The 15507-nt window shown below is 43.9% G+C and overlaps 1 protein-coding gene across 8 annotated transcripts in view; it reads left to right on the forward strand.

The window, feature by feature from the left end:
• The window catches only part of ACACB (acetyl-CoA carboxylase beta), a 156470-nt gene that overhangs the window by 128708 nt on the left and 12255 nt on the right, over nt 1-15507 (forward strand). For all 8 annotated transcript variants that reach the window (XR_004275872.1, XM_032300824.1, XM_032300875.1 and 5 more), the window contains 8 exons: nt 4005-4127; nt 4546-4815; nt 5963-6060; nt 8640-8760; nt 10733-10843; nt 11691-11834; nt 12902-13022; nt 14841-14937. Coding sequence is in view for 7 of the 8 variants with exons in the window: in XM_032300824.1 (XP_032156715.1) it covers nt 4005-4127; nt 4546-4815; nt 5963-6060; nt 8640-8760; nt 10733-10843; nt 11691-11834; nt 12902-13022; nt 14841-14937 (1085 nt within the window). In the remaining variant the exon portion in view is untranslated. The remainder of the gene's footprint in view (nt 1-4004; nt 4128-4545; nt 4816-5962; nt 6061-8639; nt 8761-10732; nt 10844-11690; nt 11835-12901; nt 13023-14840; nt 14938-15507) is intronic.

Genomic DNA, 15507 nt, shown 5'->3' on the forward strand with positions numbered 1-15507 from the left:
AAAGAGGATGGGGTCACTGCCTTGGAGTAATTTTTAGTCTACTCTTAAAAGATAATGTTTTGGGTTGGGTGTGGTGGCTTACACCTGTAATCCCAGCACTTTGAAAAGCCAAGGCGGGTGGATTATTTGAGGTCAGGACTTTGAGACCAGCCTGGCCAACATGGTGAAACCCTGCCTCTACTAAAAATACAAAAATTAGCCAGCCCTAGTGACAGAGTGAGACTCTGTCTCTAATAATAATAATAATAATGCTTTATTATGTTTTTCTGATGATTAATGTATGCATTGGAAATTATGGAAAGGTAAGAATAAGGAAATACAATTTCACTCCTATGTAATTTTCCCACCATTGATGCCTGAAATAACATTTCGGTGCATTTCCTTCAAGTGTTTTTATGCCTTTATATGTTTATGCCATAGGGCCTTTAAAGGAGACTGAACCACTGACATTGGTGATGTGAATGTCTCTTAACTTCCCACCATTGCTTTGTGAATAACGTTCATGAAACCATGGTCAAGGACCTCCCAGTGTAGGCAAGAGACGTCCTGTGGCTGTGCCTCATACATACAGGATATGAAAGAGTAGGAAAAGCTGCTCTTTAGAGTCACTCAGGCATTGGCACGAATGTTGGATCTGTCCCCTTGCTTCCTGTTGTCTCTAGTCAAGTTCTGTTACCTCTCTAGGCCTCAGTTTCCTTCTCTGTAAAATAAGGACAATAACAGTACCTACCACATAAGGTTGTTGGAGAAGTGTATGTATTCAGTAGGTAATTAATAAGTGGAAACTCTTATAATTAAGAATGTCATTGTCTGTATCCTTTTGCCTCTGACCTCAAGAACCATAAGGGAAGAAACATGACTAAATCAGGAGCAAATCCATCCTCTCTTTTTTAGATAAAGAAACAGAATGCTATGAATGACTGATATATTTGAAAACTTAGATGAAGTAGAAATTTTCTGAGGAAAATACATCTTATCAAAAATGGCTATAAAGTCAATGTAAAATCTGATCTGAATACATTATAAGCATTAAAGAAATTAATAGTTTTTTAAAAATTGGGCCCAGATAGTTTTATAACAATTTTATCAAACCTTTAGGAAACAATTCTCTCTGTTTATAGATTGTGTAGAGAGTTTTAAAAAGGTGAACACTTCTTAACTCATTTTTTCAGGTTATTAGCTTAATATTAATCCCAGATAGAAACTTAAGGAAAAGGGAAATTTGTTATTTTATTACGAACACAGGCACAAAAATAATAAAATATGAACATATGAAATCCAGTAATGATTTTTTTTAAAGTTTAGACAAAGTAGAGTTCATCCGGTGTCTTCTTATATGGTTTAATATTAGGAAGTCTATTCATGTGTTTACCGTATTAAAAGATTAAGAAAAAGCTTAAATATCTTGATAGATGCAAAAAAAATTTTGACAAGACAACATCTGTAAAAGCTTTTAACAAACTAAGAATAGAAGGGAATGTTTGTCTTGATAGAGGATATAAAACCCAAAATTAATAGAATCTAATGGCGAAATGTTAGAAGTACTCTTTTTAAAGACAAGTATAGGACAGAAATATCCACTAACATAGCTTCTGTTACACATTTTTTACTGGAGTTCCTGGACAAGGCAATAATCAGGAAAAAGAAATGAAGTGTAAAGACAAGAAAGAAAAAAAGCAAAATGATGACTTTTTTTTTTTTTGCAGATGATCTAAATGTCTCTGTAAGAAATCCAAGAGAATCTATAGAACCAGTTACAGAATACAGCAAGATCGCTAGACATAAGATCAGTATATAAGAAATAATTGCATTTTTATCAATTGAAATTGAGATAGATCAATTGCAATGGCAGTAGATCAGTTGCAATTGCAATAGACCAGTAGTAATTGCACATTGTCATTGGAGAAAAAAACCATTTACAAGACCAACTATAAGTTTGTCTAGGAAAAAATTAAAAAATAAGATCTTTATGGAGGAAATTTTAAAACCTCATTGAGTGACATTAAGCCTAAATAAATGCAGCGATATACCATGCTCATGAACAATGGGAAGATTCAATGTTGTGTTTTTCTCAAATTAATAAATTCTATATAATTCCAGAGTTTTTTTGGTGAAACTTGGAGGCTAATCTTAAAATTCATATGGAAAAGTAAAAGCCCATGAATAGCAAAAACAATTTTGAATAAGAACAAAGTCAGGAGGACTCATCTTAGCAGATGTCATAACTTTATTTTAAGGCAACAGTAATTAAGATAGTGTGGTATTGTGATGGAACTAGACAGAATAGGAGCCTAGAGTCAGACTGACCCATAAGTAGAATGTTGATAGAATGCAGAGGTGGGATTGTGAATGAGGGAATGATCTTCAGTAACAGATACAGGGAAATTGCTTATCTGATTGGAAAAAATAAAACTGATTTCTCCTACACCCAATAACAAAAATAAACTTCAAGATGATTAAAGCCATTTGGAGTCAGTTAAAAGCATAAGCTATACAGGAAAAGACATAAATTTACATGAAAACTTAGACATTGCTTCTGCAAAAGCAGAAAGACAAGTCCCAGATTGGAAGAATGCATTTCAGTGCCTTATGATCAGCAAGGGATTAGAAGTAGCTCATCTGTAGAATGCTTACAAGTCAATGAGAAAAAAAAAGCAAAACCATAAAAAATATGGGTAGGAGTTATAAACAGAAAGCTTGCCAAAAAGAAACCCACATGGTTAAGAAACATATTAAAAGGCACTCACCTCACTAATAATCAGTGAAGTACAGATTAATACCACAGTACGGTCTCACACACAGCAGTTGGGTAAACACTAAAAAATTTTACAGGCCGGTGTGGTGGCTCACACCTGTAATCCCAGCACTTTGGGAGGCTGAGGTGGGCAGATCGCTTGAGCTCAGGAGTTTGAGACCAGCCTGGGCAACGTGGTGAAACCCCATTTCTACAAAAAATTAAAAAAATAGCCAGGTGTGATGGCATGTGCCTGTAGTCCCAGCTACTTAGGAGGCTGAGATGTGAGGATCACTTGAGTCTGGGAGTTTGAGGCTGCAGTGAGCCACGATTGCACCACCGCACTCCTGCTTGGATGACACAGCAAAACCCTGTCTTAAATTTACAAAACAAAATGATATAGAATATATGGAGCAGAAGAGTCCTTATACATTCTTATGGTGCTTGTGAAGGGGTTCAAAAAAATTGGGAGCAACAATATCAAGTGAAATTGAAGCTTCACATTCCCTGTGTCCCAGAAATTCTACAATTTCACTCCTAGGTGTATGCATGTGTGTGTATGTGTGTGTGTGTGTAGCTATCTATTTATCTATCATCTATCTGTCTGTCTGTCTGTCTGTCTTTTTTTTTTTTTTTTGAAACAGAGTCTCACTCTGTTGCCCAGACTAGAGTGTAGTGGTGCAATCTCGGCTGACTGCAACCTCTGCCTCCCAGATTCAAGCGATTCTATTGTCTTAGCCTCTGGAGTAGCTGGGATTACAGGTGTATGCCACCATGCCTGGCTAATTTTTTAATGCTTGGTGGAGATGGGGTTTCACCATGTTAGCCAGGCTGGTCTTGAACTCTTGGCCTCAGGTGATCTGCCCTGCCTTGGCATCCCAAAGTGTTGGGATTAGAGGCATGAGCCACTGTGCCTGGCCATCTGTCTGTTTGTCTCTCTCTCTCTCTTTCTAGATATATATAGATATGTATATATATCAATATAGATATATATACATGTATGTATGTATAGATATATAGATATGTATGTATAGATATATAGATATATGTATATATATCAAGATTTGACAGAGCCACTGGATGGGTCCCCAGGTGTTTGTTTCTTATTCTGTTAATACATGGAGTTTTTTGGTATGCTTTAAATATTTCATGAATTGAAAAGACAGAATTGTGAAACTTATCCTGGAATCATGACAGATCATCGCCAACTGGGAAAGACAGTTCTTCCCTACTGATGACTTCAAGTGTGTTCTCTTTCCTTCTCTCTTAGGCTCTCTTTAAACTGTGGGGCTCCCCAGACAAGTATCCCAAAGACATCCTGACTTATACTGAGTTAGTGTTGGCCTCTCAGGGCCAGTTGGTGGAGATGAACCGACTTCCTGGTGGAAACGAGGTAATAGCAGAGCGTAGCCCTGGCTGGAGCCGCCCCCTTAAAAATATTTTTGGGCCAGGTGCAGTAGCTCACACCTGTAATCCCAGTGCTTTGGGAGGCAAAGATGGCTGGATTGCTTGAGGTCAGGCATTCAAGACCAGCCTGGCCTATATGGTGAGAACCTGTCTCTACATAAAATTTAAAAATTAGCTGGGTGTGGTGGTGCGTGCCTGTAGTCCCAGCTACTTGGGAGCTCTGAGGCAGGGGTGATTGCTTGAGCCCAGAGGTTGAGGCTGCAATGAGCTGTGATTGCAGCAGTGCACTCTGGCCTGGGCAACAGAGCAAGACCCTATATCTAAAAAAATTATAATAACTAAAATAAAAACTTTTCCCCCAAAGAAACAAACTCATTTTCCTTGTTCGTTTATCCCCTTGCCAGGTGGGCATGGTGGCCTTCAAAATGAGGTTTAAGACCCTGGAGTACCCAGAAGGGCGAGACGTGATTGTCATCGGCAACGACATCACCTTTCGCATCGGGTCCTTTGGCCCCGGGGAGGACCTTCTATATCTGCGAGCATCCGAGATGGCCCGGGCAGAGGGCATTCCCAAAATCTACGTGGCAGCCAACAGTGGGGCCCGGATTGGCCTGGCAGAGGAGATCAAACACATGTTCCACGTGGCTTGGGTGGATCCAGAAGACCCCCACAAAGTATGTCGTGAAGCTGGCGGGGCTGGGTGATTCTGCTCAGCTAGTGCTGTATTTTCAGTGGGGGTGCTGGCACCTGCAAGAGAGTGAAAAAAAATCTCAGTTTTGCATAAAGCACAGATGTATATGTGCTGTATGAACAGATATACAGTATATCAGTGATGTTAACATTTCACTGGGGGGATGGTGATTAGGAAAAAAAAGGTCTAAAAAGGCTCCTTAGGGGGATGATGATGAAAAAAGATTATAAACCCTGAGCTGATACATACTGAGTGCTCCTGAATGCAGTGTGCACTGAGAATGCAGAGGTGAATTGTGTCAACTCCCTGGCCTCATAGTGTTTTTAGAATTATGGCTCATATCTGTCATCTCAGCAACTCAGGATGCTTGGGTGGGAGGATACCTTGAAGCCAGGAACTCATGAGCAACCTAGGTAACCTAGGCAGCATAGCTAGACCCCGTCTCTACTAATTAAAAAGTTAGGTGAGCGTGATGGTGCATGCCGGTAGTCTGTCCCAGCTGCTTGGGAAGCTGAGGTGGGTGGATCACCTGGGGCCCAGGAGTTCAAGGCTCCAGTGAGCCATGATCATACCACTGCACTTCTGACTGTGCAACAGAGCGAGAACCCCGTCTCAAAAAAAAATCTTCGGGGAGTTGTATAGATACCAGCTGCCATAAAAGGCCAGGTGAATGAGGGAAATGCACACATTCTGTGATGTGAAATGACAGGGAACAGTCATCCTTTCCATCCAGAGCATGTACTCTCGGGGGCGATATTGCCCACTACCCCCAAGAGGACAGAAAAATCATTTTTGGGGTGGTAATAAAATATTATTATTTAAAACATATAGATATACACAGAGTATGTAAACAGTACATAAACAGTATATCTTGAAAATTTCATGTTGGGGTTCTGACAATAAGAAAAAAAATGTCTGCGATGGCTCCTTAGAGGAGAGCTTAACTGAAATCAGAACTTCAGTTTATGGCTGCTATTAATATGGTATTCACATGAGATGTGTGACTATGTCATTGACATGTTACTAACATGTTATTAACATCCACCCCTGCAATGTTCACGTTAAAAAAAAAACAGTGGCTTTCAATTCAGGGAACTGGATTCATAGCCTCACTAAAGTATTTTTTTAAGGGATTTAAATACCTGTACCTGACTCCCCAAGACTACACCAGAATCAGCTCCCTGAACTCCGTCCACTGTAAACACATCGAGGAAGGAGGAGAATCCAGGTAAATAACTTGTCAGGTAGCTCCTTAATTTTGCTCACGGTTAATTTCAGCTGTCTTCTTTCCTCGGGGCTTGTGGCAGTATTTTCCAGTGGGGTGGTGGTGTTTGTATGATAGGAACCAGTACATACCGGGGGCACTGAGGCCTTAAACATTTGGTATATTCTCCAAGGTGAAGCCATCCTTGTCATTCTACAATGAGTGACTCCTTTCATAAAAGTAACACATCCTGCGGGGTGATGAGATTGGATTCTCATGTTGTCCTAGAAGCTGCAGGCTCACATTTTGTGGGCAGACTAATGCAGCGGTGACTTGGCAAACTGGGAAGGTATGGGTGGGGCAGAGGTCTGCTCTTTGGGAACGTTCAGAGGCTCCTGGCTGTCTTTTCCAGGACAAGGTGTGTTTTTCTTAGTGGGATTAACTGAATCCGAATTTCCCAGACTGGGTTGTTTGCAATATGAGTGATAAGTATGAGAAAAATTCCATAGTCAGATGAGTTTGGGAAACACTGGGTGAAATGGGATCTGATAAGCATCTTTATTGCAGGCCGTCTCAGTACCTGCACCATGCTGTGTTAGTAAGCGTTCTCCAGAGGAACAGAACTAGTAGGATATGTGTATATACGGAAGGGACTTTGTTTAGGAGAACTAACTCACATGATCATAAGGTGAAGTCCTGTGACAGGCCGTCTGCAAGCTGAGGAGCAAGGAAGCCAGTAGTGGCTCATTCTGAGTCTAAAAGCCTCAAAAGTAGGGAAGCTAACCGTGCAGCCTTCAGTTGTGGCTAAAGGCCCGAGAGCCCCTGGCAAACCACTGGCATAAGTTCAAGAGTCCAAAGGCTGAAGAACCAGGAGTCTGATATTCGAGAAAGTATCCAGCATGGGAGAAAGACGAAAGCAAGAAGACTCAGCAAGCCAGCTTATTCCACCTTTTTTTGCCTGCTTTTTCTAGCCGCACTGGCAGCCCATCGGATGGTACTTACCCACATTGAGAGTGGGTCTTCTCCCAGTCCACTGACTCAAATGTTAATCTCCTCTGGCAACACCCTCAAAGACACACCCAGAAACAGTACTTTGCATCCTTAAGTTGACACTATTAACCATCACACATGCTAAAGTGCATTGTGAATCTCTAACAGAGGCTGGCTGGATAGCATTTCTCATGCTTATTATGTGGCCCTGGAATCTTGATTGGTTGATTGTCAATGGGCTTTCTCTGTGTACCCTCATCTCTCTGTAGACCATTGGAGGAATATGGGCCAGGGATGACATTTCACTGAGGCAGCCTCTGAACAGGCAGACATCTTTGGTTGTGTAAAACAAAAAGTATCCGAGACACGTCTCAGTCAGTTGAGAAGTTTATTTTGCCAAGGTTAAGGACACGCCCAGAAGCAAAGAACACGGAATCATAGAAACGTCTGTGGCCTGTGCCTTTCTCCAAAGATGATTTGGAGGCCTCAGTATTTAAAGGAGAAAAGCAGGATGGAGGGGAAAGAAGGAAGTTACGGTAATCACATGTTGCAAGAGAAAGGCAGGCAGAGGAAGTCAGTTATGTATTCTTCAGCACTTTCTATAAGATAAAGTGGACATAGAGGAACTACCTGAGGGGAGATATTTCACCTTTTATCTGTAGCTGTCTGCTTACAAAGGAAAGCTTGCACGACTCAGCTTCAGCTTAAATTGTCCTTTTTGGCGTTGTGAATCGGGGTCCCAGTTTTTATTTTCCTTTCACAGTTGGGAGCAAGGTGATGATTGTATGTATATATGTATTTATTGGAGACAGAATCTCACTTTGTCCCCCAGGCTGGAGTGCAGTGGCGTGATCTCGGCTCACTACAACCTCCGCTTTCCAGGTTCAAGTGATTCTCCTGCCTCAGCCTCCCAAGTAGCTGGGATTACAGGTGTGCACCACAACGCCCAGCTAACTTTTGTATTTTTAGTAGGGACCAGATTTCACCATATTGGCCAGTCTGGTTTCAACCTGATCTCAAGCAATCTGCCTGCCTCAGCCTCCCAAAGTGCTGGGGTTACAGGGCAGGGTGACGATTGTTGATGCTGTACTTGCCTTTTTAGAAATCTTAGCACCCATGATGAGGGTCCTAGATGCCAGTTTCATTTTGCCTCTGGATGCTTTGTCTGCTTCCAGTCTCTCATGTTGCTGCCGCATCTCTCCTTGGGAAATGCATCCACCTTGGATTTTTCAGGACTAGAGCTGTCTTTTTAAAATTAAATTAAATTAAATTTTAAAAAAGTTTTTTTTTTTCTGAGACAGAGTCTCACTGTCACCAGGCACCAGGCTGGAGTGCAGTGGCGCGATCTCCACTCACTGCAACCTCTGCCTCCTGGGTTCAAGCAATTACCCTGCCTCAGCCTCCCAAGTAGCTGGGACTACAGATGCGCGCCACCACACTCAGCTAATTTTTATATTTTAGTAGAGACGGGGTTTCACTATGTTGGCCAGGATGGTCTCAATCTCTTGACCTCGTGATCTGCCCACCTCAGCCTCCCAAAGTGCTGGGATTACAGGCGTAAGTCACTGTGCCCGGCTAGAGCTCAGTCTTTAACCTGTGTTTGCTTTTTGCAGATATATGATCACGGATATCATCGGGAAGGATGATGGCTTGGGTGTGGAGAATCTGAGGGGCTCAGGCACGATTGCTGGGGAGTCCTCCCGGGCTTACGAAGAGATCGTCACCATTAGCTTGGTGAGTCCTCTTCTGTTTTCTCTTACTTTTCAACTTTCCATTATAGAAACTTTAAAATAATCACAAAATTAGAGAGAATCAATAATAAGCCCCGTGTGCCCACCACGCACCTCCTACACTTACCACATGCCACCTCACTGCTATTTCCTCAACCTCACCCCATCCCCTGCACCCCATTTTAGAGTATTTTAAAGCCAGCCCCCATCATGTCTTTTCACACATAAATACTTAAGGGTAGATCTTTAACAGATAAGGACTCTCACCCTCTTCCCTCTCTTTTTAAAAACAAAACTGAAATACTAATATTACACCTGACAGAATCAGCAGTATCACTGGAACCCAGCGTGGTTTAACAGTTTATCTTAAAATGCCCTTTTCTAGTGGTTTGAATCAGGGTCCAATCTCGTCTTATTTTAAAGGTGTTGGATGTTTAGAAGAACTTTTAGCTGACTTTAAGTGGCATGTAAGGAGTAGTCCCCATCCCATCCCCGTGGCCTTTCCAAAAATGTTTTCTGTTTTGAGTAGTAGTACTAGTACTAGTAGTACTTCTGGTAGTAGTTCTAGTAATAGTAGTAGGTGGTGGTGGTGGTGTTCGTGGTGGCAAATCTGTATGGGTCTACAGCAGCTTGATTCTTGCCTCCTCAAAGGAAAGAATCCATCCGCGAAGGAAAGAGTTCATTCATAAGGCACAGTGAGATGTTGAGGCAAGTTTTTCAGTAGAAGTGAAAGTTTATTAAAAAGTTTTAGAGCAAGAACGAAAGGAAGTAAAGTACCTTTGGAAGAGGGCCAAGCAAGGCAACTTTAGAGATCCAACTGCCTCGTCCAACCCTTGACTTGGGGTTTTATGCATTGGCCTCATTCCGGGGTTTATGTTTCTTCGCCCCTGATTCTTCCCTTAGGGTCAGCTGTCCGCATGCACATGGCCTGCCAGCACTTAGGAGGGGCCACATGCACTGTGTGTTTACTGAAGTTGTGTGCATGCCCATTTGAGGCATTCTTCCCTTACCAGTCGAGTGTTTCTTGAAGGTCACATACCAGATAAACTCTGCCATTTTGCCTCTTAGTGTGCATTCAAGACCACTCGCCCAACTTCTGAGATCTTACTGGGAAGCTGCTGATCACCAGCTTCAGGTGTTTTCTATCTATCGGGATGCTGTCTTTTCCCTGCTGCCAGCTGTGACCAGTTATTTTAGAGAGACATTTTACAACTGCCTGTCACGTGATTGTTGCCTGCCATTCCTCTCCTGCCCTGCTCATGTTTGCCTACCTACCTACTCTAACAGCAGCGGCAGCAGCAATAATAGTACTCTTTAATGATAAACTGCCTTTTCAGGCCTTATTTTTACATACAATGTTGAATCTTCAGTTTTCAAGGTGGAAAATGTTGGTCATAAGCATCTTCCTTGGGCTTGTTTTCTAGATTATATGCATAGTCTTTTTATTTTGAAATCGTTTAAGACCCACCATAAGTTATAAGATAATACAGAGAATTTCCAAAGTACCCTTCACCCAGCTTCCCCCATGGTACTTACATAGCCATAATACATTATCAAAACCAGGAAACTGACATTGGCACAATATTGTTAACCCAGTACAGACCTTATTTGGATTTCACCAGTTTTTACATGCACTCCTAGGTGTCCTTTTGGTTGTTAAGAGGCTGCAATGGCCCATAAATGCCCAAGCTCAGAAGAGCTGCACACAAGCCTCTTAAGATCTGAAACGTTCAGTGTCTGCTGTTTGTCTTTACGGAAGTCTTTGTTAACCATGTTGTTTCCAGATAGGAATCCAAGTTCAATAAAGTGGCCTAAAAAGTGGGCTTTTGCCTCTGCTGCGGTTTGGCTACAAATCAGGTTGCCATTGGCCAAAGCATAACTTCCATTTGGGCCCAGCAGGTTCCTGGACTCTTCCCTGCTGTGAGGGGTGGGTACCTCCCCACTTCTCAGAATTTAGAGGGGTCCGCTCTCCGCAGGTGACTTGCCGAGCCCTTGGGATCGGGGCCTACTTGGTGAGGCTGGGCCAGCGAGTGATCCAGGTGGAGAACTCCCACATCATCCTCACGGGAGCAAGTGCTCTCAACAAGGTGACCAAAAAGGGGCCTGTGTGGGGTAGATCCTTGGGGACCAGGATCCCAATGGTCTCTGGTGGGGGATTTTTCTCAATATGAAACCAGTTTCATTCCTACTGATACAACAGTTCTTTTTAAATTTCAGTTATCTGGGCTCCTTATGAGAAAAAAAAAAAAGTTTTAGGCTATCCTGGTGGATCTAACTCCCTGTATTACTGACATTTTTAAACAAATTATTAAACCACCATTATATATTGCAGAAAATTAGAAAAGGACCCCCTAAAAGTGATTTTGATGTCTCTATCATTCTGGTGTAGTTCCCTCTCATTTGTCTTTATGTGGTTAATTTATAATGAATACACAGTTTTGGATTCTACTTTTTTCACTGTATTAAAACATTTTCTATGTTGCTGTAAAGTCTCTATACTTAATGTCTACCCAAATCCCAGCCAAGTCTCAAAGTCTGGTTCTCGGACCAGCAGCATCAGCATCACCTGGGAAGTTGTTGGAAATGCAAATCCTCAAGCCCTGCTGCAGACCTGCCTAATCAGAAACATTGTCTAGGGTTTTGCTTTTGAGATGGTCAGGGCAGAAGTCAGCTGCATCACCAGTCCTCAAATTGGGCTGCATGTTGGAATCACCTAGAAACTAAAAAACTAACAAAACACAAAAACTAATGCCTGGGTCCCAGCCTCAAAGATTCTGATATAATTGGTCTGTATGTAGCCTAAGCATCAGGATTTTTGAAATCTCTTGGATGGTTCTAATGTGTAGTCAGGATTGAGGAGCCCTGAGATTATTTCCAAAGGTGGTTGGGCTCTGCGCCATGGAGGACATTGCTAACTGTGTTGTGTCAAAGCAGGTCCTGGGAAAAGAGGTCTACACATCCAACAACCAGCTGGGTGGCGTTCAGATCATGCATTACAATGGCGTCTCCCACATCACCGTGCCAGATGACTTTGAGGGGGTTTATACCATCTTGGAGTGGCTGTCCTACATCCCAAAGGTGCAGTACTGCCCCTGCAGCTTAGAGCCTGGAAGACTGTATTATCAAGCTCATTGGCTGTGTCCCTGTCACCTCCTGGGTGGTGTGGGAGGCTGCAAGCAGGAAGCCCTGCACATGTGGCTGGGGTTGATTTTTCTTACTCCTTTCTTCCTTCTCTCTCTGACGCCCAACCCTGTACTAGCTGTCCTTTGTTCTTTTGGTGACACAAAGGCCATTGTAAGGATGCTATCTGTTGATCCTTTAGAAAGAGGTAGTATTGCCTCTTGACAAGAGGCAGCATTGGACAATACTGAGTCTTTAAGCTTTATAGTTGGCTAGATTTGATTCCTGGCTTTCTCCTCAGTAGCTATAAGACACTGGGAGAGCCCCTAAATTTTTCTGAGCCTATTTCCTCATCTGTGAAATGGGAAAAATAATAGCACCTAACTCAACTCATGGTGTTATCATGATGATTAAATGAAGTGATATTCAGAGCAGAGCATTTGGTAGGTCCTCACCAAAGTAAGAAGGGGATAATAGTGGGCACAGTTCTTGGTTAACTGTAACATTCCTTACAAATAAGTGAGATTGTCATTCTTCATTATAATCATTTCTGAGCAGTTGGGTTTCCAGAGTTCAGGTCATTCCGGATCTGCCAAGAACCCCAAGTCACAAATGTCAGTTTGTATTCCCAAGTAACCCTTTTCCCCATCTGCATGCCATCTGTTACCACTCTCTGCAGGCAGTCTCTTTTTTTCTTTCTCTTTCTTTTAAGATGTTTTTCCCCCTATCTGGCCATATGTAGCATAATAGTAGAGAAACAGAGACTTTCCTGCCTTCTTTAACTTCCCAGCCTGAGTGACACCATCTGAACCAAGCAGTACAGGAGTTTGGATTTCAGAAGAATCTGTGGGATGGGCAGTCCTCATCTGGCATTTTTCCAATCACAGCTGTGGCTTCAGGAGCCCTAGGGAAGGGATATTGCTGCATAACCAGGCATAATCATAGTCAAGAGGAGCAAAGTGCTGACCAGAGGCATTATTGACAAGCACCACAGACTGAGTCAGAGACTTGGCTTTCTTTTTTAGGATAATCACAGCCCTGTCCCTATCATCACACCCACTGACCCCATTGACAGAGAAATTGAATTCCTTCCATCCAGAACTCCCTATGACCCCCGGTGGATGCTTGCAGGAAGGCCTCACCCAAGTAAGTTCTAAAGTATTTTGCCTAGGACCTGGTCTTGGGTTTCTTTCTAGGGCTTGGGGCAAAGGAGCACTTAGGTAGAATGCTTGATATTTGTTCTCATATCCCAGAAAGGTCCACCTGAGATCAAATGCAGGGAGAGTAGAGAAACAGAGACTTTAGGCTTTTCCTGAGCTGTTGGCCAAGAAGGGGTGGGAACAGCCTCCAGTTTCTGGAGCTAATAGATGGAGGTGGGGCACAATAGTGGTCATGGTCTCCCTCCCCTGATGCTCCGTGCTGCATGGTCATTGCCCCACTGTCTCATCTGTGGAAAATTCAGTGCTGAAACATCACAGTTTCAAAGAGGAGACTGCATCTCTTCTTTCTCTCTTACAAAGAAACTGTGTGAGTTTACACAGGATAGGCAATTTGGTCTCTTTTTTTTGAGACAGTCTCACTCTGTCACCCAGGCTGGAGTGCAGTGATGTAATCTTGGCTCACTGCAACCTCTGCGTCCTGGATTCAAGTGATTCTCCTGCCTCAGTCTACCAAGTAGCTGGGATTACAGGTGCCTGCTACCACGTCCAGCTAATTATTATATTTTTAGTAGAGATGGAGTTTCACCATGCTGGTCAGGCTGATCTTGAACTCCTGACCTCAAGTGATCTGCCTGCCTCAGCCTCCCAAAATGCTGGATTACAGGCATGAGCCACCATGCCTGGCTAATTTGGCCTCTTCTTTATCTGCACACACACGTGAACATATGAATGCACATGCACACATATGTTTTTGCACACACACATTCTCTTCCTTTCTCTGAAAGGGATGGGTTTCTCTCTTGGAGGTGTATTATTTCATTCTGAGCAACTGGAAAAGAACAGGAAAGCCGAGCTGCTCCCGTCACCGTATCCCAAGTCTAGAGTTTCACATGCTGCTACCTTTAGACCTTGGCTGCTCCTCGGCTGTGCGATGCAGGAGAGGTGGCCCTCGGGAGCGTGCAAGACCCCAGACAGTGCAGGGAGCCCTGTGGCTTCCTTCTCCTGCATTTCATTTCTCTTGGGCTTTCTGGCCCGTGAACACCGAGGGGGCTGCTTATCTCAATCAAAAAACATTCAGCTTCTCACTGTCAAGCCAGTCCTCGGCAGGCGTTGAAGCTGGGCTGTTGCGTGCTTGGGTGCCAGGCCTCCCATGCCTGAGGCACCGCCCACTCTCTGGCTGTGCCCTCATGGTCAGAGCTGCAGCCATTTACACTGTTGCATGGATTGAAGTCATCATTTCCTCCCCAGCAATGGTTGTAGTTGACATCATCATAATTCTCTCTCTGTCCCTTTCTGGGAAATTGAAATTTTTTCCCAATTAAGTGGTTATTTAGCTATAGCCAGCAGCCAGCAGCCCGCAGGTCAGGGATGAGTTTTTCGGGGCAGGTGGTGCCTTCCTGAAATCCCGCCTTCTGGAGGTGTCTGTCCACTCTCGTTGCATCTTGGGAAGAGAAGGTAGAGACTGTGATTGGAATCTCAGTGTGCTTGGTGTTGCCTGGCTGTTGATGGTAGTCAGGGATTCCCGTACAGACCGAATTCTTGACTTGGTATATTTATTGCAGCCCTGTTTATCTTTTGCGGTGTTTTGGGAAGGGAGGAAGGGGGGAAGGGAGGAAGGGGGGAAGGGAGGAAGGGGGGAAGGGAGGAAGGGATTGGGGTCTCTGTGGTTTTAGGTAGAAAGGGGTATCTGGGCTATGAGGTTAAAGCCAGGCTGTCCTTAGGGAGATTTTGCCCAGCCAGGAGCATCCTGGGGGCCCTCCGCCACCCAGCCCCCCAGCCTGGGCTTCTGCCCTTCTGCCCACAGCTCTGAAGGGAACGTGGCAGAGTGGATTCTTTGACCATGGCAGTTTCAAGGAAATCATGGCACCCTGGGCGCAGACTGTGGTGACGGGACGAGCAAGGTAACCATGAAGACGGGAGCAAGTGACTCTTGTGGGGCTCCCCAGGCATTGGGGACCCCAGGTGTGAGGCCAGGGACCTCCAGGGGCAATTTTCATATTGGCCTCAGGATTTTCTAAAAGAAAAAACATTTTTGGAATGGGTTTCTGGAGTGTCTGTATGTGGCCTTAGAAGGTATCTCAGCCAACCTCCTGCTGAGGCCTGAGAACCCTGCCTGTAGTCAGTCCCCAGGCCATGGGGGCTAATGACCCCTTTAGGCATCAGAAGGCGGCCTTGGGTGCTCTCCCCAGAAAACTTCACAGATACTCTGAATTCCATCTTAGGAGAGCCATGGACAGGAGCCTGTTGTATACCAGTGTTGGTGGGAGGCTGAAATGCTTGCATGCTTTCTGAGCTGGGCAGCTCACTTTTCAGCCTTGTAGCCTTCACCTCTTTGGACAGCTCCACGTGCCTGAAAGTTCCTCCTTCTAATAAGCCCAGAGCTGCATCCTCCTCATTTGCCAACTCAGATTCCTGGTACGATGTTGCGGCTGTCAGTCCAGGCTCTGCGGTGGACCTAAGGCCAAGCCCCA

The sequence above is a fragment of the Sapajus apella genome, unplaced genomic scaffold (genome assembly GCF_009761245.1).
Source record: "Sapajus apella isolate SASKATOON/1434 unplaced genomic scaffold, GSC_monkey_1.0 scaffold2, whole genome shotgun sequence".
Lineage (NCBI taxonomy): Eukaryota > Metazoa > Chordata > Mammalia > Primates > Cebidae > Sapajus > Sapajus apella.